The sequence below is a fragment of the Eriocheir sinensis genome, chromosome 56, assembly GCF_024679095.1.
Source record: "Eriocheir sinensis breed Jianghai 21 chromosome 56, ASM2467909v1, whole genome shotgun sequence".
Lineage (NCBI taxonomy): Eukaryota > Metazoa > Arthropoda > Malacostraca > Decapoda > Varunidae > Eriocheir > Eriocheir sinensis.
The window spans coordinates 7,252,535-7,278,561 of record NC_066564.1 but is presented as its reverse complement, the minus strand read 5'-3'; the positions used below and the strand labels follow the sequence as shown (position 1 = coordinate 7,278,561).

General features: G+C 35.5%; 1 protein-coding gene across 18 annotated transcripts in view; it reads left to right on the top strand.

Annotated features, from left to right (window-relative positions):
* The window catches only part of LOC126984224 (protein unc-80 homolog), an 86,357-nt gene that overhangs the window by 25,941 nt on the left and 34,389 nt on the right, over positions 1-26,027 (top strand). For 16 of the 18 annotated variants that reach the window (XM_050837761.1, XM_050837759.1, XM_050837756.1 and 13 more), the window contains 23 exons: positions 4,211-4,380; positions 6,403-6,596; positions 6,710-6,894; positions 9,124-9,153; positions 11,436-11,556; positions 12,039-12,209; positions 12,667-12,896; positions 13,212-13,450; positions 13,666-13,853; positions 14,027-14,175; positions 14,980-15,154; positions 15,918-16,050; positions 17,266-17,443; positions 18,191-18,300; positions 18,436-18,626; positions 18,746-18,958; positions 19,773-19,908; positions 20,361-20,481; positions 21,690-21,850; positions 22,148-22,236; positions 24,285-24,432; positions 24,668-24,756; positions 24,995-25,105. In XM_050837761.1, coding sequence (XP_050693718.1) covers positions 4,211-4,380; positions 6,403-6,596; positions 6,710-6,894; positions 9,124-9,153; positions 11,436-11,556; positions 12,039-12,209; positions 12,667-12,896; positions 13,212-13,450; positions 13,666-13,853; positions 14,027-14,175; positions 14,980-15,154; positions 15,918-16,050; positions 17,266-17,443; positions 18,191-18,300; positions 18,436-18,626; positions 18,746-18,958; positions 19,773-19,908; positions 20,361-20,481; positions 21,690-21,850; positions 22,148-22,236; positions 24,285-24,432; positions 24,668-24,756; positions 24,995-25,105 — 3,532 coding nt within the window. The remainder of the gene's footprint in view (positions 1-4,210; positions 4,381-6,402; positions 6,597-6,709; positions 6,895-9,123; positions 9,154-11,435; positions 11,557-12,038; positions 12,210-12,666; positions 12,897-13,211; positions 13,451-13,665; positions 13,854-14,026; positions 14,176-14,979; positions 15,155-15,917; positions 16,051-17,265; positions 17,444-18,190; positions 18,301-18,435; positions 18,627-18,745; positions 18,959-19,772; positions 19,909-20,360; positions 20,482-21,689; positions 21,851-22,147; positions 22,237-24,284; positions 24,433-24,667; positions 24,757-24,994; positions 25,106-26,027) is intronic. The other 2 variants (XM_050837757.1, XM_050837763.1) reach the window with 2 other exon arrangements.

Here is a 26,027-nt window from a genome sequence, read left to right as displayed (position 1 = left end):
ATGATTTTTGTCAAAGTTCTTACAGTATTTAGCACTTATGCTTCAATGAGATTAATGAACGAATGAGATTAATGAATGAATAATGAATTAATCAGTAATTTAATCAGTAATTCTAATAGTATAGACATTTTTTTAATAAGCAAGGGGTCAGACTCAACTCATGGGAAGAAGGAAACCCATGGTGACCTGTAGAATGAACACTCTTACATTCAGTTATACCATATGGGCATGATGAGATTCTCAGAGTTTTCTGTTTCATAGTTTGAGCCTTTTCAAGATACTCAGAAAGAGTTTTAAGTTACTTAAGTTCTCAAATTTCTGAAGAAGTTCAGATACAGATTTAGAATGGCATTGCATTGAATTAAGATATCATTACCAGTCCTTATGTGACTTTTATGATAGTTTTTTTTTATAGATTTGCAGATGCAGTTAAGGTTTATCAACTTTTGTTTTTTGTGATTTAGAAATAATAGATAATAGGAGATATGGGTAAGAGTTTGTGTGTGTGTGTGTGTGTGTGTGTGTTAAAGGGGCTGGGGTAGCTAGACTTTTTTGGTAAAGAAAGTAGAGCAGTGCTCTTCTCTAATCCTTGTGTTATTTGCTCATTTCTGCCTGCCCCACTCATATAGTAGCCAAGATGCACTTATTCTGTTTTCTAATTTCAGATTATGTTGAGGTTTGAGTTCAAGCTTTTTGTAGTTTTATTAGGTAGTTGATTTTCAGTTCAGTATATCTGACCACCTTATGCTTATAGATTTGTTACCTATTGTATTATATAGAACTCATTGATATAAAGAATGTGCTTGACTACACTTAATGATCTCTATTTGTAAATATTTTACACATTTTTCATAATATGTAGAATCCAATACAGTATCCTATATTATTATAGTCAGTTTCAACTTTATAGCTGAGTTGAACCCTCCCTGTTTTGTAGTTAACTGATTATTTTATTTCATGATGTGTATTCTTGTTCAATGGGTTAAAGGTTTACTTGTACATGAAAAGCTCACATTACTCAAGAAGTTTAATGTGCTAATGGAAGGAAGACATGGAAAAAAGAGAAATGTAAATGACACTTAGAAAAGAGCTGGTTAATGATAGGCCGAAGTAGAAATTCATGCAACAACAACCAGGATGATGCCTCATTTTAACTGGAAAGTCAGTTTATATTGCCAGACCTTAAATGGACAGTGACATGCCGTAGAGCAGCAGTGTCAGTGTGACCCGAGGAATGTTTAGGGTTTGAGGTGACAGTGTTTAATTAAACAGTTTGTTAATTTGTACTTTAATCCATCTCATTGGGCAGCCTTTCTTTCCCTGCAGTATGAATATAATTTGTTTCTTATGGCTTCTCCAATCTTCACCCTGCATGTGCAGGAAATGGACTTTATAAAAGTACATAATATATTACTAGGCATATTTGAGATTTATAAAGGATATTGAATTTACATACATGTGGTCAGTTTGTGCCTTAAAGTATAGTTCCAAGTAGTTTTTTCAAAATAAATCCCAATTTTCTTTATTCCTCAAGAGTTGGATATGCATTTTCTAAAAGTAAAGATAAACAGGAACCCCCGCTATTTAACGGTTAGGTTCCATTGAAAATGGTCGAATAATGAAATCCTTGGATAACAAAGATATATTTTTCAGGATTACATAGAATTAAGTAGGGTTAGGTTCCCTACTACTTTCTTGACCCAAGAAAATAATAAAAAAGGAAAATACCAATTTTGTTGAATGCTTCTTGAGAGCTTTATCATAGCTGGCAGCCTCACCCGGGGTGCGTTTGCTTGGACACAAGTTGTCAAACAATATGGCTTGCTGTCATCTTTTCTCAGGTTGTAGTGCAAGATGGTTTACTTGTACATGAAAGGCTCACATTACTCAAGAAATTTGACGTGATAATGGAAGGAAGACATGAAAAAAACGAGTTTCACAAGCCAGGGAAGTGGAGTGTAGTTTGTTCACATCTATCACTGATAGCCCTGCACTGGACATTGTGCTCAGATAGTACACCTAGCCGGACAAAACTACAACTTTGTCCAGGTCATTTATCCCAGCTGGAACAACATGGAGTGTTTTCCTTGGGTGAACAATGGTTGGGCAGCAGAAATCTTCATAACTAGTTTAGCAAAATAACAAGGCATTAATGAAGGAGGATACTATAACTTAGAAATATGAAATAACCATAATTTATGAGGAAATTGAGGATCATGGACTGCAGAGTAATAAATATGATGAGACCCACACACTTGGTTGACTTTATAGTTTGGTGAAAGGAAATCATTGTGTGGTGGTGGCAAGAACTAGGCAGGTCTTGTGAGTACTCATATGAACATGGCTATGTGTAAAAAATATTATTTAAGGAATTGTCTAAAAATTAAGCTCATTAAGAGTGTAGAAGGTGATTGTGAAGATGAAATACTAAGTGAAACAAAGTACACAGGGAAAAGGCAGCTAACAGAGAGGAGAGAGTGAGGGAGTGAGGCTTTCTCACACTGTCTCCCTGTGGGTCTGTGATTCGTCATGGTGTTATCACTGCTGCTACCGACAAGGTAACTGAACTGTTTGATGATGGTGACTGGGAGCCTGAAAGAGTGGACAAAGACAGAAGGGAGAGGAGGAGTCAACCCAGCTGTTATAACATAGTCAGTTGAATTGGCTGGCTGGTGGTCGGGCAACAGTGAGGTGCACGATTGAAAACAGAAATGTCAAAATGATGGAGATTGCTTGTTGAAACAACATACAAGCTTTTTTTTTTGCAGCAAAGGATCAGGCTGAAGTGCAAAAATAAATATACAAGAAAGCCTGCTAAATGTAAAACCAAATGATGGAAAATGAAATTTTGAATAACAAACTGTTAAATAACAGTGGTATCCTGTATTATAATATTGAATGTCAAGTATTTCATTATTATTCTGTTTTCAGATGTAGCACTTATGCTAAAACTCACCACATGTAAGCTCTCAGTGTGAGAGGCAGATATATGATTTGATCATCAAGCTCCATGAAGTATATAAAGAATATAGACGTTTATTTGAATAATTTCTCTAGGATGTGATAAAGAAAGAATACTACCTTTGACAGCAGAAAATTCACTGTTGGCTCTGTTATTTATTTGTTGAATGTTGTTTTTCAAGTGACTTACCTTTGCTCCTAGATTTCCTATGCCTGTTTGTTTAAGTGTCCGGGCACTCATTAGTGCTCCATTATTTTTGTTAGTCACTATAATTGATCTTACATACTTATTTACTTAAAGTTTTTGCATGAGAGTACTATATTGATACATCAAGAAATTGCAACCCACATTACATATCAAAATTGTTAGCTCACATTCTCTTGAGACATTAAATCCTGTTTATATTTAGCATATAATTAAAAGTCTATCCCTTCTATGATATTATACATGCACCTTATATTATAATCCACACACTCTTGCCTTTGTTATCTATGGCTTATGACTTTAAATAACGTCTGGAAGGGGCAATCAAAGATTCTTTCCACAATATTCAGATTTTTCTTTTTTCTGCAAGGGTGTGAAGTAATGTGGACAACTGAGAGATACTGTATTCTGTTTCATTTTCATATTCAAGAGTTAAATGACATGGAAATCCGCACATCAAAATGAGTTTAATGTCTCCAGAGTCAAGATTTTAGTATGGACATTAGTTTTAGCTTTGGAAGACCTTCCTAGTTTGATATATTTATTTATTTATTTATTTATTTTTACAGATTATTCAATAGCAGACACATATGCTTTTCTTCAAGGCATTTATAAAGAATCTCCATTTTAGAATTGTGTGGCATTATGTACTTTAAGTAAACCTCTTTTTGAATGACACTTTTACCTTGTTGGTAACTCAATGCTTCATTCCAATTGATCCAAAGATCTTCTGACTAACAAGTTTTGCATATGTCTGTAATGATATTTTGCAGTTGAAATTTTCATTTCAGCTGCCATTGCTTTTAACTTCACAGTCAGCTGCATGAATTATTATAAAGGCCTGTCACAGTACTGATGATTTAGTTTGTACATTTCAGTCAACAATGGATGATATATTAGCTAGGATCTTATTTTTCTGTAAATTCCTTCAAATATGCTGTTTTATTTTGTATTACATAACATTTTGTATAAAAAGACATGGGATAGTAATTATACTGTTTATTTTTGTATTTATCACTATGCTTCAAACTATGGACTGAGCAGACTACAGGACATTGGTGAGGAGACAGGCCACTCAGCTCCTCCTCGGAGACGCAGCAACTCCCTGCCCATCCCCAAGATCCACGTCTCTCTCCACTGTGAACCTGTGGAGGAGAAGAAGCCCAAGGAAGGTCCAGAGCAAAATGAACAGTCCTCCTCAGACTACATCAGTGGTTAGTAGTTTGAAATTTGTTTCAAAACTTTTTAAATAATTTGAATTATGATTCATCCTTAATAAGCATAATTAGGACAAGGCAAAAAATAAATATTGCAGCAAGCTGAAATGATGATACCAGCTGCCTTTTTTAATAAAGACATTCTGGGATCCCTCTCTACTCTGTTATACCCTCTCATGTATCAGGTAGTAATAGGTATGATGCAGATTGTCTTTCTGAAATGTCCTTATGAGATAATTGTTAAATAATTGGTGAATAATTTTCTTAGGAGTGGGTAACTCTTGGTTAGTGAGATGATGTGACAGTCTTGCTGAAAGTGTAATTGGAAGCGTAGCAGTCTTCAGTGTTGTATAGGTTTGGATCTTATGTTCTCCATAACTGTTTTTACCTTTATGCATCCTCTACAGTAATGTCTCCGTTTATAGTGGGAAGTGTATTACTGGAAAAGGTTAGGTGACTACAAAACAAGATTTCAGCTTTACAGTTGGGAATGCAATAAGAAAGAAATAAGTAGGCTGAAAGGGACTGTATGTATGCTAGGTATGTATAGGATATTTTATTTGGAACTGAAGAGAAATAAAAGAGTATGATACCATGCTTAGTTAATTTCATCATTCCTACTCCACCCAAGATTCTGAGACATCCTCTTGGAGTGGGCAGAATTCGAGTGACATGAGCATCTGCAAGTCAATTAGTTATCTTTCTTCCTGCCCTCAACCTATACCAGCGGAAGGCTCTTTGGAGAGGCATCTTACAATCCACCGAGACAAAAAATTCAAGCTCTTCTCATCCAAAGGCAGTGTGTTTTCTGTTCGTGAGTTCTTTTTGAAGGCTAAAGAAGAAGCTGAGACCTCAAAGCTAAAACAAGAGAAGGCCCATCTGTATCTTGATCTGAGTTTCGTACATCCCCAGTTTTCTACTTGATGTTGAGCACTGCATCTGATTAAGGTGCAGCTTTCCCTGCACACACCACTCTGGGACTCACTGGCTGCTTGTGTAATTTTATGAATAGGGAAACATTACCTCATAAATCCAAGCAACACTGATATTTATGATAAAAGTTTCTGAGAAACATGCATGCAGTTGCACAATAACTGTTTTGTAAAACATTATGTTTCTGATGTTTGTGAGTTTCCAGATTTTTTTTGCATTATTTATTGTTTCCAGAAGAGGATCTTTTTTCTGTCAGTCTTTATTTTTGCTGCCTCCTTCCTTCTGACCCTCTGGGAACCTTGACAATGCAGGAGGAATGAGTTTTTCTGTTTCGTCATTAAAATAAAGTCAGAGGCCCTGGAACAGTGCCTCCCACCAGGCCGAGGCCTTAAAGCTAGACAGGCATGTATTATGTTAAATGTTAATATCAGGTAGTATGTGATTCATATCACCTCCTCTGGACAGCCTTATTTTATTTACGTGTTTCTTTCTTTCCTTATGTTTATTTACTAATGTATTGGCATTATTGATGCTTTTATAACCCTCAAAGAAGGACTTTTTATTCCCAACATTTTCCTGCGCTATATAAAATGGTTGCTTCAATAGGAGTGATGGTGGCCAGGGAAGGTGTTGCTATTCCTGTGACTGGTGTTGTTCTCTTGGCAGCTTGAAGAAAAGTGAAATTTCAGTTAGATTAATTATAATCAGCATGTTGAACCAACATGCTCTGCTGATTAATTCCAGAAATTTAAAGAATCTTTATGGATCTGTGAGTGTAGCAAAAATCATGATGAGATCACCATTGTTAGGTAGCTGAAAGTTTACACTGCACCCGATATGTTATTTTCAATCAGTATGATGTATATTGTGTATATTTTGTGTGCCTCATATAACTGTTGGAAAAGTTGATGTTTGGTAGTATTCTCATTTAAGTCACACATCATAATTGTGTTATAGAAGCACATTATACTGTAATAGGTAACTTTTTATTGTATCATGTAGTATATATTTTTATATTAATTCATAGAACTTGTTTTTACCAGAATATTCCAAGAAAAATCTTCATAAAGCTTTTTTTTCTGGCAGACCCAGTGTTTCTGTCAGATCATCCCTGCCAGAGAGACAGTATGAGCAGAGCAGGAGGAAGCACCAGGAAGAAGAAAAAGCTTAATGAACTCCGGGCCTTTGTGGAGACTAAGTTGAGGTCTTGTTCAGAGAAGGCTCTTGAGAAGATAGGTCATGAAGATTCAAGCAGAAGATCATCTATATCAGAAGATCAGGTTCGTTCATAGTTTCTGTATAATAAAGCTATTGTTCAGTTTTTCATATATTTGCTGTTGTTTATATTGTATAATTGTGTAGGTTTCTTTAATTCAGAATAATTTTTCATCAGGGTGCTGGTGGGGGTGGAGGGGGTGGAGAGTTTGGTGGTAGTTCTTGGGGTATTGATGGAGAGCAGAAGTCGAGACCCCACTCTGCCCTGGACAAATTTGTGGAGGATCGCCACCAACCATGTCCTCCATCACCTAGGTTTCCCCCAGCTGGCTTGATCAAGGGCAAGAGTATGCCATCCCTCAGGTAAGCTTCCAGAGGCTGATGAAAGGAGAGTAAAGAATTGATGGAAACAGAAGACACACTCTGTGGTCACATGCTAGTGGCATTGGGCTACGTGATGAAAGAAAGAGAAATTTAAAACGAGGAGAAAAATAAATAGATAAATCTTAAACTGGAGGGTGTGAAAATGAAAATTTCAGCAAATCTTTAAGGAAAAAAAGCAAGATGTCAAGAGATTGTCAGTGAAATTCCAGGCATGGCAGGTATATATCCTTGGTCTGTGGTCCATATTATGCATCTTTTACCTATGCTGTACCTCAGAGATTGACTCCCTTTGACTCATGCACCAGTCATGTGTTTGTTCTCTAAGCACTCTTGTCAAAAAACTTCCTTGATTACTCTTCATCATACTATCTGCATGTAGCATTGTGACAGATGATTTTGGGTGATTTCTTTCACTGTGTCAGACTATTTTCTGTATGTTATATATATATTTTTCTAAATGAATATATTATCTAGTTTACCCCTATTTACATGAGTAAGTATGTATGAAGCAGATACTATATCTTGCATAAATTCAAATGAGCCAGCCTTAGTTACAGTGTTTGTACAGTTCCGTTGGTTTGATTTTAGGTATGCTATTTTGTAGACATTATTAATTTCAGTTTTGTTTGTCCACTGATATTTTATAACTTCCATTATTCCTCTATAAAACAGCATATATATTTTTAATTGTTGATTATTTAGTTTTGATAAAATATCAAGTTTTATTGTTGAATTATATTTTATTGTTTTTACATTATCTAGTAAAGTAGAAATCATTTTTTAATATAAAATGACAGCATAACTAATTCAACATAATTATACAACACATAGGCTATAATGTCTGGATATGATATCCTGATATTGTAATTCTTTTTATTGACATTTTTTATTTTAACACACAGGTACGTATAGGTACATGAAATGCCCAGTGGCGCACTGTCATGTGCTGCCATTCAGTATATATACAAAAAAGTATTTGTATAAAAATAAAACACACACACACACACACACACACACACACACACACACACATATATATATATATATATATATATATATATATATATATATATATATATAGATATATATATATATATATATATATATATATATATATATATATATATATACACACACACACAATGATTCAGTCTTCTCTTTTTATTTTGCTGGTGTGCCATCACCATTTCCCAGATGCAGATGGTTACTAAGTCAGTTTTAGTTATATCCTATAAATTTGTAGGTGCAAGTCAATGATGGTAGAGCTCTCTGTTAGATAAAAACTGAAGAAGGCTGGGTGAGTGGGATGACAGCAAAGGGGAAATCAGTTTGTAATGAGTAGAGAGGACTTTTGGTAGAATAGTGATATCTTGGGTTTGTTTATTTGATTGTTGCCATCATTGGGGTGATATAATCCTACATTTTGGTAGAATGGGAACTGTCACTTTTGCACTCTCACAGTTAATCCTTCATGAATACAGTTGCTCTTTGGTGGAAACAGATTCTTTACTACTCAGCTCTGTATTGTATCCTTCCTGTTAAAGAGGAGGGCTAGCTGCCTAGTTGACTCAACTTTAATTTATTTGTATTTACTTTGTTCTGTCATGGGTTATTGCTAAGTTAAAAAAAAAGAGTATTTTTTAGTCAAGAACTACCTATTATATATATATATTAAAAATCTCATATTTCTTTGCTTTTGAACTAATATTATTCATTTTAGGTTTATAATGATATGGGATTTTGAAACTAAGAAAACAATGACATGGGATCTCTCTGCTGTGATACTAACCTATGTGCAAGGAAACAATAATACAGAAAATTGAAATCAAAGTGAGACAACACTGGTAATGTTTTACATATATATATTTTTTACAGATTAAAATTTTTATTGATGTGTATTTTTGTGTCATCAATGTAGCTCATTTATTTCTCAATTCATGAAGTGCATGAAATGACTCTTGCTAAAAAAATAAACAATATACACATTGAAGGCACAGATCATGCACTACATATTTAAATATAATGTGTTTAGGGACTGGCCTTGCATATGTGAAGGGCTTTGCCTTGTCTATGCAACAGGCTTGGTTATGAATGTTTGATGTCTAGCAGTGGTGTTCCCTCCTCCTTCACCAAAAAGCTCTCCCTGTCCTTTTCTTCTTTGCTCTTTCTCAACATTCTCTCCCTGTTCTCCCCCGGCTGGACGAGCAGCAGCCTTATAGATGAGCTGCCATGCCTGGGGTAAGTCCTCACAGTCTCAGCAACACCACACACTATCCCAACCTCACACTTTTGGGAGCTTGCATTTTGTATTTTTAGAACTTTTGATATTTTTGCTAACTTTTAGGTATGGCATAATTTTTTTGTCTGACTCAGTCCTGATTTTGGTACATTATGATTTTTCTGTATTTTTAATTGCTTAATAATTATACTTACATTTAACATATGGATATATACAGAATGGAACTTACACCCACTGTTTTGATAGTGTATATAACTTGATATTTAGACTAAATAGTTATAACTAATTAAGATTTAGGGTAATTTATCTTATGAAGACTGTTCTCACAATTGAGTTATCATAAATTCTCGTTCATCCACAAACTGATCATTTGCTGCCTTGCACTTGACTCTGCCAATTATTCCTCTTGAAGCTTCTTTTCCCATTGCTGAAAACTGCTTTGCATGAAATATGTAATATAATCTACTATCTCTTAGTAGCATGTCTAATTTTTTTCATGTCAAGTGAGTACTTTGGAGACTATCATGAATAGACAGGAGGGTTGTAAAATGTTATTTGAAGATCAAACAAATGAAAATAGATTATTAAGCTGGGAACTGTGTTAGCTTTGAACAGAAGTAACAGTATGCATATATTATAAGACAACTTTCACAATTTACAATTGATGTTACATTTCAAACCAATGTAGGTTTAGTGAATATATAAAGAAATGACACATTTTTTTAAATATGAAAAGCCCAACTATGCTTTTATACCTGGTATGCAAGTAGCAGGTCCCTCACATGGTGTGACTGTCCGAAAGGAAGTAAATTCTAGTGGAGTTGATTGTCATTGGCACAAACCAACTACTTTTTGTTCATATATATATATATATATATATATATATATATATATATATATATATATATATATATATATATATATATATATATATATATATATATATATATATATATATATATATATATATATATATATATATATATATATATATATATATATATATATATATATATATATATATATATATATATATATATATATATATATATATATATTTGTTGTCCTCTACTGTAAATTGCGGTATTAATAAGCAACAAAACCAAATGTACACTCCTCCAGTCTATCTTTATTTTAGTAGTATGTTATTTTAACATTAATATTTTGTTTGCATTACCTGGAAATATCTGTGAGGGCATGTATAGTTTTGCTTAGTTACTGATGTGAGCAGTTTATTAGTATCTTATAAGGTGATGAAAATGTATATAAGAATACTAATCCCATACCAAGACGTACCAGACTTAATCTGTTATACTTACTCTATTATACTTGAGTATAAACTTGCAGTATTGTTATACTGTGGAATAATGTAAAGCTTGATTTACATTTGTATACATTGTTCTCAGAATTATTTGAGAACATATATAATGGAGAATTAAAATCAGCAAGTCTCAGTGTTTTAAAGCAATATTAAGTACTTATTGGGTGAGTCATCATTAGTGAGTAATCATAAGTGGTAATAGTTGACCTATACTCAAGTATGCAATGTCACATTTTGCTCTTTATGCCTTGATTTCAGAATACTGGACATAATGAGAATATCTATTTTATCTATACAATACAAAGTATTATTGTTATTCATGCTGTACTGATGATGAATTATTGATTAGGAAGACAGATAAATGCAACACTATATTTAGGTAGGATTATGTTCACTTGATATATATATATATATATATATATATATATATATATATATATATATATATATATATATATATATATATATATATATTTCTATATATATCTCTCTCTCTCTCTCTCTCTCTCTCTCTCTCTCTCTCTCTCTCTCTCTCTCTCTCTCTCCCCATACGAAAATGTCAGGTAACTGTTTCCTTAACTCATCATTACGACTGCTGTTTTTAGCACTTTGAACAAAATCAATGTTAATCCTCTAAGACTATTATATTATGAGCCATAATTTTTGTATGAAGAGCAGTTCACTTAATTCAAAGTCAAATTCTTATAGGAGTTGGAATATCATAAAAGAATAACTAGGATCTTAATTTCAAATCTATTACAAAGCAAGTTCCATTATCTTGTGTTTTAAGTGAACAAAACTTAAAATATTTTGTGGTGTCATGCAGTTCAATAATTACTTAGTGATGTATTAAAGACCATGACATATTTTTAAAAGGGAAACAATTGTAAATCCACACTTTAATTAGCAATGTGAAGTGAATGATTAGGGATCCTTTCTTCAAGGGCTTCTTTAAAACAGGTATGTAGGTGAGGGCCGGCCAGATAGACGAACGTTCCCCCAGATGGTGGGCACCACTCACCCCATCATCACTGTCACTCAGCATACTCCTTCCCCAAGTGAACATGGTTGGCGGGACCAAGTAAGGAGCTTCTGAGTAAATTAGTCTTTATATACTACTAAGTCTCAAAGTGATGGAAAATTAGGTAAGGAAGTGGCAGGGATTTATAATAATGAAAAAATTAGTTAGTGAGGTGGCAGGGTTTGCCAGTTATGTCAGAGAGAATGCATGTTCATAGTCAGGTGACTTTGTCTTGCCCATTTGTGATGATTTACTATTTTGCTGTCATCATTCTTGATAATTATAATCATTTCAGGTGTTTCTTGTTACACTGAATCTTGGCTTAAAGATCTAGTTAATCTTGGCTCTTCAATCATTGTTTTTTTTAGTAACACTTGACTTCAAGGCTTTGTGACACTTCATGAGAAAGAATACTGATAACCTTTATATCTGGAAGTGCTGAGGATAATGCCAACACAGATTGAATTGGCAATGAAATAGCCACTTTACAACATCCACAACATATTGACATGTGCATTGTTCAGTAATTCTCTGTTTATCAGGCATCTCAAAGTGGGAGTGTAGAGGGGCAGGTGGTGTACCAGAGGCCTCCACTTTCCCGGTCACAGACAGACTCAAACATTCAGTACTCCCATGAAGAAGCTATTGAAGCCCCGGGCTCCACACACTACATAACTCATGATGGCCACATTAACCTCCATGTCCTTCTAAAGGTATGTTGCCATGCCAACTGGAGCATTTATCAATTATTTAAATTTTAGAGCCTTCATAATTAGGGTTGATCAAGATTTTTCCTTTTGAACTAAAATAAAATGAAAATATATAAATATTGTGTTGTTTTAAGGTTAATAGAAGACTTTAACACACACATACCTTGAATTAGATTATATATATTTTTTATCAATAAATAAGGAAAAGTGGTTGTTGCTCAGAATCCTTTAACATGACAAGTAATGTCACCATTATGTCATTTTGATTTTGGCTGCACCTTCTACAATACCATTAATCATTAAAAAGGAGATCCTGCTGTGAATATATGTAGCAACAGTTTGTGGCAACATTGAGTTTTTATTTGTTTTAAGACTCTGAAATGTACAGATTAACTATAAGGAAATGAAAACAAATTAATGCTATAGTCTTGATGCTTGCTTTATGTTATGGTCCAAGCAGGCTCTACATTCAGTGGCTCAGCGTGATGGCCACGTGTGTTCTCTTCGAGTGTGTGAGATCCTCCTACACCTGCTGGACTTCCTGCTGGACCTTGGCATCCTCAAAACCATCAAGCAGTGGGAAAAAATAGACAAAGACAAGGATGAAGAGCAAGAGGATGATGATCCCAAGCCTTCAGAGAAAGGCAAAGAACCAAAGCATCATTCACTATTTATGGACATTGTTATTAGGTGAGTTAGTGACAGTAAGCCAGTCAGTCTTTATCATTTCTGTTGGCATGAAATAAGTTACTTGGGAAGTGAAGGGAACACAAGTTTTGAAGATAAATTATGTATGCCAATGAAATTAGTGATGCAAGCATTTGAGAATGATATAGAAGATGGAGGAAATGGGGTCCCTGATGTTCACAGGGTGATGTAAACATCATCATAATTACTATCTTAGATATATGTATGATTTTCTTCAGTTTCATACTGAAACCTCACAAAGAAAAGTTAGTATCATGTATATAGTGGTCAAATTACTAACTTGGTTACTATATTTAGGCTTTACCGCCACCTGGGCTGTCAACATGGCTGTAATGACGGCCATCGGGGACCACCCGCTGATTTTCTTCGTCACACTGGCCAGGCTCTCCTGGCTCGTCTCCATCGCCATGACCAGAGTGCTTTCAGAAGATTCTTGAGGTGTTATGTGAAAGTCAGGCCTATTCCTGAGATCTTGGAATTCTTCCATGCCTTTCTTGGATTCTGTGTAGATCCAGGTTCCCTCCTGTCTCCTATGAGTAAGCTTTATAATCATGATTACATAGATGATATGCCCATTGTGTGTCAATTCTGTTTATGAAGTGCAAATTTTCCAGCAACAATAGTAAAAAAATCAGAATTGAGATGCATGATAAATAAAATGACAATTTTTTTGTCGTTAAGAATCATTTGGTTAAAATATTAATTCTTATGGAAACTTGGAATTCTAATGAAACTGGCTTACCTTCTCTAGGTCAGAAGCGTTCTGGATCAGGGAAAGGTGTGGATAACCAGCAGGGGGGATATGCTACCAACTTTGGGGCCTCACTGGGAGGTGCTGGATCCAGGGGTATTGAGGGGCAGCTGGTGGCTTGTGTGTTCAAAGCTCTGGTGTCACGCTTTGTCAAGGCCAACAAAGAACTCAAAAACCCCGAGAACATGGTAAGAAGGTATTTTCTCTATGAGGTGGAATAGCTTATTATTAACATTAATTCAAAACCTTTCTTTTTATTTTATTTGTGTCAGGTTACTTTCTTATGATTTATCTAAGTATGACTTAAAAATAATCATGCATAACTTCCTGTTTTTTCAACATTATCGATGGTCTTGCCTAGGCTGTGTACTGTGATGTCCGCCAGCTGCTGGGATATATCCGTGATGGCCATGGGGGGGTGTTCCGCAGGGTGGCCCTCTCAGGTCTCATAGATTCTGCTGACCGTCCTCACAAGCAGAGGCAAAAGCTGCAGACCACCAGAGTAATTAGGTGTGTTACTAATATAAATATATAGCATTATATTTTTTAAATTTGGTTTATTGAGTAATTGCACCAAAGCACTCATTCTGTTTGTTGCGTGTTTTTATAAAGTAATCATTTGTGATTCTATCATAATTAATGCCTTATCTCACAAAACCAGTGGAAAGGGTCAAACCTTCAGAAATTGGATACTTCCGTACACCACAGATTCATACGCCCATGACAGTTGATATAATGGTGTTATTACCGAGATGATCCTCTACTTCCAATTTATGATGTCATGCACTAACTTTCAGGATTGGAAAGGGTACAACTCTGAATCATTCACTGAGTTACACAACTTCATAAAGTCACCATTTCTGTTCTCCACTTTCCAAATCATATCAAGTCATCTTCATGCTGTGCTTGACTTTTTTCTTCAGCATCACTGATTTTTTTTTCACAGCTCCATTCCTTCTCTTTCAATCTTTTTGTGCCTCCTTAACACCTTCCACCTTTCACAGGACTTTCTGCATTCCACACTTCTTCCAAACCCTGTCATTCATCACTGTGTATATATCTGTGCCTCCACCCTTGATCTCTTTTTCCTACTCGTGCTGCACAAATGTTTGACTTCCTTACATTATATTGATCATGGAGTACTTTAAACCTCATTTGAAGAGCATAAACAGTAAAGTAGTAATATTCAATTTTCTATTTTATATTTTCAACATAGAAATTCACCTGTTGGAGGACTTGTGAATGTTATGAACATTTTGTACATTTTATCTTACTTCAAGATAAATAGCTGTAGTTAAATTTACTTTCTCACAGACGTGTGACAGTTGAGGATGATGCTTACCGAGACTCACCTCCAACCATGGCTGAAGAGGGAGAAGTTGGGAAAGGAAAGAAGGGAATTTTCAAGAAAAAATCAACTTCCTCTTCCATCACTTCAGCCATCAGAAAGGCCCCCTCCATCAGTAGCGTTTATGATGACCAACAGGAGGTATGTAGAAATTTATGAAATGACTCACCTATGTTACCGATTCATCCATTCATTTAGATGTAATTGTCAGACATGGGCCACAACTGGCTCTGACCGTAGCTTTATTAAGTCACATTTCTTGGGTTATGGCTTTGCCTTTGGCTCTGTAACTTTTCTTGGACTTGGGCTTCAGCTTCAGCCCCATCTGTTGCTTGCTGCGCTGTGGCCATGAATGGAACAGGCTAAGGACATGTATAATAAGCCATGCTAGCTACTGTACCAGTATCAGGAGGTTATCAGGTCTAGAGCAGGACTCCTGAGCCAGGACATCCTCAATCAGCTATACACTTAGGCATGAACAAGTTGTCTGCTGGGCCTTGGCTGAAGAAATACCAAAGACATAAGCATGTTCTCTCTCTGAACCAAAGAAAACATGGCATCTATATCTGGTGTGGCTACTTTCTCTGATCTACCAACCAACACAGATAAGAAGACCACGCTCAAGGTTAATTATGTGCTTAGAATGTGACAGAAATCATTGGGCATGGCAAGATCAGCTCACCATTTGTTATATATATATATATATATATATATATATATATATATATATATATATATATATATATATATATATATATATATATATATATATATATATATATATATATATATATATATATATATATATATATATATATATATATATATATATATATATATATATACATTAGTAAATAAAAACAAAATCTGTCCCTACTAAAAATAAGTTTTATTACAAATTTAGGATTCATCAGGAGTTCAGAGTCCAGTTCAGAGCAATCGTCGGCGCCACCACCAGGTGATGAGTTCCAGGTCAGCAGAGCAGGACCACCTCACCCCCAATGCTCATCCCAAGGGCAGGAGAGTATCTAAGCTTGGTAAGCATCAAATTTTATTATTATAAATTACTTTGTTGGACTGAGATCTACCAGACATTTTCCAGTTTGAGTATATGGCTTTGTAATCTTGTTCTCAAAACTCATCTTCCTTCCATTTCCTTTAGTCAGTTTGTAATTTGACATAAGAACCTCTTTGACTACTTCAAATATGAATCTTCATATTGCTGTCCTGTTAAGTAGGCTCACTCTTTCCCTCCCTCTTCCTTTCAATTGCTCTAAATGTAATAACACACACCCTCTGCCACTTATTAGTTCCATTACCTTGCTGTTTATTTCACATAACTTGAGCACATTAACTCCTCTCTGAAGGATAAAAAATTGTGATAACAGCTGGCCATGTTAAACAGAAACAATTTGGAATTTGTGGAGGACAGATATTAGGGATAGTATTGGGGACAGGTTAATAATGTTTTTTTTATAATTTAGGTTTTTATACCAGGGTCTTGATGGAATGTCATACCTCATGGCATGGGGTTGATGACCCACCTTTTGGAGTCTAGTGAGCCTCCATCTTTTACTGTAAAGTTTGGAAGATAAAATACAGATTACATGATATCAGCATTTTATTATTCTAAAGATGAACTCTTAACACAAAAGTAATTCTGCGAATATAGAAAATTTTACATGACCAAAAATGAACAAATTGTGGCTACCTCCTGTGGGTACTATTTAGTTTTCATTGCATTATAAATGGAGTTTTCATTATTATAAAATAATCTTTTAACACTTCGTGGGTTGTGTTTCTCATCAAAGTTTAAGTAGCCACACTTTATGGTGACAGGGGTAGATTCATCAGACCCTCTCATTAATTTGCTTGTTGAATTCCATTACTGCTTGAAATTTTAAAGCTTGATTCTTTGAAGAAAAAAAAGAGCCAGTTTAGTTTAGCTATATTCTGAAGTCTGGATAAGATGTCTTAAAGAACAGTGACTCATACAATGTCTGTGTCATTCGAAGTATCACTTTCCAAAAATGTGAGAAACATACTCAAATATACTAGAAAGCAAAGTCTCCTTTCAGTATTACCGATAGCTTATTTGCATGCACCATAAACAATGTGGTAGTAAGCTGCCAGTTCAAGAATAGCATGGAAAACAGCTAGATGTTGCAACTGACTTTTAGTGTCAAAGGGGCATGTCATCAGTCCCCGTGGATCATCTGTCTCAAGCTCTCCTAATTATAATCTTTTTCCAGTGGGTTGGCTTCGTGGCCGTAGCATGGATGACGATGGAGGACTGAGTGCATATATGGGTGATCATGTGGAGTTACCACCAGTTTTAGCTCGAAAACTTGCACCAACGCCACACAGCATCTCTCATGGACTTGTTGGTGGATTTGCTCGCCCCAGGCTAATCACAAAGCCAGGAGCTGGGTAAGATTTTTTTTTCTTTCAGATGTCTTCTTTCATTCTAGTGGCATCAGTCAGTTTTTGAACATGCATAGTAAAAGTCCTCAATCTCCATTTCACTTGTTTAGGAAATCAGCGAGACTGACTGATAATCATACATTTAGTTGTTACTGGATTTAACTTCACATCCTTCTTTTGGTACCAGCTAGAAATAGAAGCCAGATCTCTGTTCAGTGATTCAAAAACAGAGTGATGAAAACTGGAAGGAATAATACACAGGAGAGTAGCATCATCTGCATAGCAAAACAAAGTATTTTGCATTACTTTGAACAGGCCCTTTGTATATGTAATGAACAGCAAAGAACCCAACACACTTCCCTGAGGCACACCAGAATGAGTGTCAAACACTCTACTGTAACTACCTTCCACACAGACATGATGAGTATTACCCCTCTAAAACTGGCTGATGACAGAGAGAACAATACCACCCATCCCTATACTGATAATCATAAGACATATCATAAGCTACAAAATGTCAAAACTCCGCTATGTATGGGGAGAGACGTGCTGAAACCACCCACAGCTTAGGGGTTAATATATGACATTTTTGTAATTAAGCACACCGTTCCTTGTGTACATGTTATTATGCATGATAATATTTAATATTTTTCATAATGCATTTTGAGATTGACACTGGTCTTATGTATATATGTATTCTGTTCTAATCAGAATGTAATAAGTTTATAATGCTTTTTAATTCTTTTCCCAAAGGCCCATGAGTGCAAAACTTATGCAGGCTCGGAATAGAATGGAGTATCACATGTGTAAAATTGGACTTGGGAAGAACAAGAAGAAAGACACGAGTTATGATGAGACTCCTGGTAAGATCTATAACAGTACTACTTGTGTTTTACTATACAAATGTAATGGTGATTCTTTCTTCAGCGACAGTTATCACGGTTTTCTCTTTCCCTGACTATATACTTCAGAAATTAGTTATTTTCTCCCCTTGGCAGACCCAAGCAGAAGGAACAGTCTGACAGAGGAAGGTGCTGTTCGGGAGACAAGTGTCGTGCTGATGAGGGAGAGAAAACTAGTGCCAGTCGAACTTGTAAGAAATGGAATGTTACGTTTCAAATTTTTGCTTGAGACCTGCCAGCCAGGCTCCATCCCTGATCCACAGCTTATTGCTGCAGTATTAGACCTGGTAAGAATGCTAGGTTTTGTGTGTTTATTTGAAATGAGCTCATATGAATTGTTCAAGTTGAAATGAATTAAGGATCTTTAGAATCTAAGTAGAGTATTTGAAGTGTTGATATCCTACAGCCTGGAGCTCCAGTAGTGGCCCGTGCTGCCTTCCTCTTGGAGGTGGCCCACTTCATCCATAGGTGTAATATGGGGGCTTGGCCATCTTGGATCAAAATGTCCCTTCCTATGTACAGACCATCGATGCCCCACGGCAGGAATCCACCATCAGGGGCAAGAAGAATAAATATCCTCCAACGGGTTGCAGGCAGAATGTTTTATCAGTGGGCTGAGGTCAGTTTCAGAATTTTAGTCCATATGTACTGTTTTCATCTTAAAAAATGTTGATTTGAAAATTGACTATTATAAACAATAAATTCTTTGCCCAAGATTAACCTGATGATAAATGGTGTGTATAAATATCTTGAGATAAAGAAACCTCAAAGTACCACTTATTATTGCACTGATTATGTGATTTTAAATTTGTGCCAAATGTGACAATGAATGTTATCTATATTTTCCATGAAAAATTATGCGTGATGAATTATATAAATTATCTAAAGTAATCAGGGCATCATGTAATATAACTCCATTTGCAATTATTAATGAATGACAAAAGCATGGGGTCATCCAACCATGAGTTTTCTTCAAATGATTATCATAATGAGGCATGTTGGGGGTCTGAGCATTAAAAATGGTAATACATTACCAATCAAACTTTATGTAGGTATTGTGCGTATATACACACACACATACACACAAATATATATATATATATATATATATATATATATATATATATATATATATATATATATATATATATATATATATATATATATATATATATATATATATATATATATATATATATATATATATATATATATATATATATATATATATATATATATATATATATATATATATATATATATATATATATATATATATATATATATATATATATATATATATATATATATATATATATATATATATATATATATATATATATATATATATATATATATATATATATATATATATATATATATATATATATATATATATATATATATATATATATATATATATATATATATAGGCCCTTGGATCACGCTTAGAGGAAATGCTGGAAGAGTCAGGGCCTACAGTACAAGAAGTAGTGTCACCCGTCACTGATGAGGAAACCAAGCGCAACCTCCGGTCCAATGATGAGGAAGAGGATTTCCTTGATGAAGGTGCAGTGAAGCAGTTTGCAGATGACAAAAAATATCGATAAAAAAAAAAAAAAAAAAATGGCGAGTCTCCTGGCACAACATAATGCATCAGTTTTTACATTTTTTCAACTTAGTAACAGATATGGTGTTTGTTATGGTCGGTAAGGATTTCTGGTGCCTCAGGCTGTCCTGATAATGTGGCTTTTAAATTTGATATTTGTGTAACTGTAAATGATTACAGAATAAAGACAAAGGGATACCAGAAAGTGTAAAATTTTACATATGAAGAAACAAGCTTAGGTGCCAGATGTGCATCATTAACATTATTAGACACTTTATCTGTTCCCAAGACTAACATAAACAGTTGCACTATTTTGTGTTGGAAAGTCTGTTGTGTGGCATTCTTTTGTGCTGACTGTATCAACCAATAAGTGCCAGAATTTTTTTTAGCTTATGGCTTTTTTGTTCTGCAGTGAGTGTAAACAAGGGTGGATCAGACTGTCCTACGGCACTTAAGTTGGTGGCAGTCCAGGTGTTGCTGGAGATCACTGCTTTCCTGCGAGAAACGTACTCTTCTCTGCCGAAGTCCACAAGGTATGTATCAGTACAAATACACTGTTGATCGAAAATTAAATTTTTGGGTAATGGAAATTTGCTGATTGATTTTAAGAGTAGAATATAACATATATCACAAATTAATAATACTATATTTATTGAAAAACTGAGCAGTAAAGAATGAATAGGATAAGTGATATTCTCAGTTAATATTTTAGGTATGATGTCTAAGACTTAAGAGTTAGTAGTGCAAAGCTCTTAACAGATTATCAAAAGAGAAGATAACCAAAGGTTAGTTGAATGAGTGAGCTTGTATACACCTAACTCATATTTAACACATGTTATTAAATCAATAATTCTGTTGCTTTTACTATTTACTATTTTGATATACAGACAGCAGTAATGCACCATTAAGAACTGGAAATTAATGAGGGAGGTTCAACTTGTTCACTAATATGAAATACAGGTAACTCTCTATTTACGCGAGTTTGGTTTACTCGTTTTTTAAATAACACGGGGTTCAAAATCCAAATAAATGTTTAATTTACACGTTTTTTTCACTTATACGCGATATTTTATGGAGTGGCCACCAAATGTCTCACGCAACTGGACTCACACGGCGCTGCGGACACACAGCTGAGCTCAGTTCTTCCTGCGCGCCACTTGAACAACAATACAGTACCCACGCTGCCACGCTACTCAACATTATAAGGGTGGGCAGGTACCGGTACTAACGTTACCAGCTATACGGTACAGTAACGGTACCAGACTGCTCAGTACCAGTACCAATACCAGCCAGTCGCTTCCGAGGCCACACAGCTGAGCTCAGTTCTTCCTGCGCGCCACTTGAACAACTATATAGTACCCATGCTGCCACGCTACTCAGCAATAGGGGTGGGCAGGTACCGGTACCAGTACCGGTACAAACGGTACCAGCTATATGGTACGGAACTGGTACCAGACTGCTCGGTACCGGTACCAATACTAGCCAGTCGCTCGTGGTGTCCCTCATTTCTTCCTCATATGAGTGAGGCTGAGACTGAGTGCCTGAGTGGATATCTTGGTGATATGGATATTCTCTCTCTCTCTCTCTCTCTTCACTGAATGAAGTGAATATTTATTTTTCGATAGAAATCTACATCTTGTTTGATTTTCATTGTTTTTGATTTACACAACCTCTTCAAGGACACAATACTTGCGTAAATCGACTTACCTGTACTACAAGCGATATTTTTTCTTCATAATAGGATGTCTGTACGAGGTGACCGAGCATCAGCCTGGGGCCCTCAGTGTGGGGTGCTGGGGGTTGGGAGGGATTCCAACAGGAGGTGGTCAATGGCTTTCTCCTCAATGGGATATTCTCATCCTTCAGCTCAGAGCCTTCAGAGCATTGGCGAAGTCCATCCAGGTAGAGAATGTAAATTAAATTTTGCATAAAAAACTTATTCAATTTTGTTCCAAACTTGCTAAAATTACTTTGTGATGAAAAGAAGTAGAAACCGAACAGAAAGGTGTATCTTTCTTATCATGCATAAGACAGTGGTAATTCTGCATTTATATGTGTTGCAATACTTTGTTTTCTATATACAATTATAGCAGAAGGGTTAGATACTTTAACATGGTAAATTTCCCCATAAGTGTAGTATTTGAGCTTGAATGACCCTGTAACCAATGTTGAATGATAATCTGTATGGTGCCATTACAGTTGGGCTGGGTGAGCGCAAAATCAGCTTCGCCCTGCATGACCCAGACAATGTAAGCCTTGGCAGCTCCAACACCACAGTTACGGTACAGGTTTGAATCACACAGTCACATTGTTGCCTCGTCAAGTGTAGCTAACACTTATTCCATCCTCCGTCTTCGTGTTCCAGCTCCAGTTGTCTCTTGTGTTGAGTAGGGTGAAAAATCTTGTTTCACAAATTGATGCATCATGTTTACCCACTTTTCAATTATTCTGTCAGTGCTTGTTATTTGTATGTTAGTGTATGTGGTGCATGGTCTGTGCTTCACCTGACTGTCATTGCTATTCTAAAATAAAACTTTTCTTGTGAATAAACCAAGTATAATTTGTTTTATGATAAATGGTTACTTCACATAGTTGACTGCATACAATAGTTTGACCTAAATATTTCGTTTGAAAACATTTTCAAGGCAAATCTTTAACAAGTATATAAGATAAAGGAATGATTTTTCTTTTAATTGCACAAATGTGCACCATCTGTCTGATGCCAGCATGAACATGCATAAAGCTGACTGCTGTTTCTTGATTGTTCTGTTTGTAAACCTTTTCACATAAGAGTTTTATTTTTAGTTATCTTTGACTGTGTAATAAGTAGTTTGAAAAGTTTACAGGATATGTTATATTAAGATTGTCACAATAGTTTATTACCAAAGGTGGGCATTCCGCAATTTAAGTCCACTAATCGCTAATCTGCTAATAGTGGACTAACAAAAAATTTGTGGAATAGCGTTAGCGGAAAATTTGATAAATTAGCGGATTTGTAGTTAGCGAAATGCCAAAATTAGAGTCCGCTAACGTAAACTTTAAAAAAACGCCAACAATGAAATTTCTGGGAAATTCAAGAATATTTTTGACAGTGTAGAGAAACTTCTAGATCAGGGTGCCAGACGTCCCAGATTTTGCGGGACAGTCCCAGATTTTAATGGTTCGTCCCGGACATAAAATTGTCCCGGAAATGTTCCAGATTTCATGCACTGTCCTGGAAAATGTTTTTTTATTAATGTGTCCCAGATTTCATTTCCAGAAATCTGGCCACCCTATTCTAGATCTGTCTGATGTGCAGCCGGTCTGCACAGCACACTGGTGTTTGTCAATGGAAACATGCACCTCTTGAAGGGGAAGTGGCTGTGCCAGAGGGAGGAGGAGGAGGAGGAGGAGGACAACAGTGACTAATGACTGTAATGAGGATTCTGTATTTTTCTGTTTTAAAACTTCTGTTATATATAAAAATATATAAAATAAATAAATATATAAATTGTAAGGTCATTTTATGGGAAATTATGTTTTTAACTACCAATAAAGGGTTAGTGGACTAAAAAATGGTTAGCGGACTGCTGCGGACATCATTAGTGGACTAAGAAAATTTATTAGCCTTAGCATTAGCGGATTTGCGATAGAAGACCGGTGAATCTGGAAAATTTGCAGATTAGCGATTAGCGGCGTGCCCAACAAAGTTAGCAGAATTGCGAATTGCAGACTAACAAAAAATTAGTGGGTGCCCACCTCTGTCTATTATTATTATTATTGTTATTATAACTACTAAGATGATTTTTAATAATTATTGAAGAATATTAAAGGAATATTATGGTTGTATTTTTAGAAGGAAAAGACAATGTGGTTCAGGGTGGTAACCAACCAGTCAAATATTTATCAAGTAGGAAGGAAAGAGCTTATCCACAGCATCAATTTATCACATTAGGAAAGAGGCAGAAGGTTTTGTCTTGCTAACTTACTGAGTGGAGTCTAGCTTGAGAATGCATTTTATTGAAGCTCAAGAATATTATAATGCTGTCACACTCATAAATCTTGAAACTGCATGCATGTCTCGGCAACTGTTTTTATTGTATGGACAGATGTATGGGTGAATTCCTTCCATGCTATGCTTCAACTTTGTTATTTGCCTATTTAAAAAAACTTGTTATGGGTCAAGCTCATGCATCCTTTGAATTAGTTTTCATTGTGATATAGCTCTGATTGGCATGACCTTACATACTTTTTTTAGAATGAGAAACTTCATAGCTTTAAGCACAAACCCATATTTAAGGTAAGTGTATGCCAGATGTCATTTGTAGGATAGGTTCTCATTTAGTTTTCTCTGCAGAGTGGACAATACTGTGAGGATGAGCGAAGGCGGACAGTTCAGTCCAGCCGAAGTCACCACCTGTTCAAGAAAGGCAGCAGCCATAACTCCTCCTTCAAACGGAGGTCCTTTAAGCTGAACCGGAGATCCAAAGAGTCCGACTCTGAGTGTAAGTAAATATTAATGCTGAGAGATACTTCATAACCGAACTTATTTGTTAAATCCCTGTGTATACCAGACTGGCTCAAAAAGTTTGTTAAAGCTGAAATTTGTTTTATGTAGATCCATAAAAGCAAGGGGTTTCGGTACAAGCAGTGTAAGGAATATTCTGTTATAATGACTTTTTACTTGTGTGATGATAATGATGATAATTGGTATGTAATATGAATTGTTACTTTTCATAGCCATCAAGAGGTCAGACAGTGTAAGGTCCAGAAGGAAAGTTTCTGCTGTCAGTGAACGGTCAGACACCTCAGAACACTTAGAGCAAGAGGTGAGTGTTCCATGCTGGTTATGGGAGAAGTAAAATGACAGCACAGCCTCAGTTCTAATGTGCTTGGTTAAAGTACTGAAAGATGTTATAATTCTAAAGGGTTATCTGGAAACCTTGCTGCATTAGAGTATGTTTCAGTAATTTTCATTCTCATGCTTGCCATTCCTTTCTTGCTGCCTATCTTTCATATATTATTAAATGTATTTTTGCAGCAAAGTTTTTTCTCCTATTTCTCAAGGTGTCGGGTGAGGAAAGTCCAGGAGTAATGAGTAATGAGGACCTTCCCGACAGTCCTACTGATGGAGATATTGATGAAGAGTCCCTCACCACCAACATGCCATGGCTCAAGGTTTTGTATGATTGTTCTGCCTATAATTTTTTTCTGACACCTGCTCTTCAGGGCTCTCTCAAGGGAACAAGAAAGTTTCAAAAATTTTTCTCTTGATACACTTCTTGTTCATCCACCCACCCTTAAATCTTTTTTCTTTTGATACACTTTTCGTTCATCCATCCTCCTTTCAGTTTTATTTTTCTTGTACATTTCTTCATCTAATTTCCCTCCAGTTTTATTTCTATTGATACACATCCTGTTCACCCACTCTCCCTCCAGCCTTGCACTGAATTAAATAAACTAAGACACTTATTTACCTTGTGCATTAATTTTTCACACACTTTCATCACACATTTCTTCATGCTTTTAACTTCATCTATATAGATTCTTCACAGCATTTTTACTTTTCATTCTGTAAACTAGAATAATTTTCTTCATGTTTCTTGTGGTGAAGTTAAGTTAGCAGAAAAAGTGAAATTTTTAAATAATCATCACTCAAAGTCTTGGGTTTCTGTTTACTTGATGGCGGTAATGAGATTTGGGGTTGATGGTGTATTCTGTGAAGCTTTTTTATTCATATACAACCATACATTTTCAACGGGGTAAGTCTGCAGAGTATTTCAGCCAATGAAAATTTCACTATCATGAATGCCAGAAATTAAAAGCAAGTGACCCTCTTAACAATTTGAGATGCTGCCTGAATAGCAGGAAAAACAAACTTCCCAGGCTGCAACACCATGTAGGAGAGTTAGCATACATCACAAGATAATAACAATCAAGTCTAGGGATCGCAAGTGCTGTGATTCATGTTCTGCTTCAGCCCTTGATCATTGGTATATATGTTGCCAGACTTTTTGTGTTGAGTGTAGTCTGTCAAGTTCCTCTTATTCCCCCTTGGCTATGTTTATATGTGGATCAACTTGTGTTGAAAGAAGGTGTT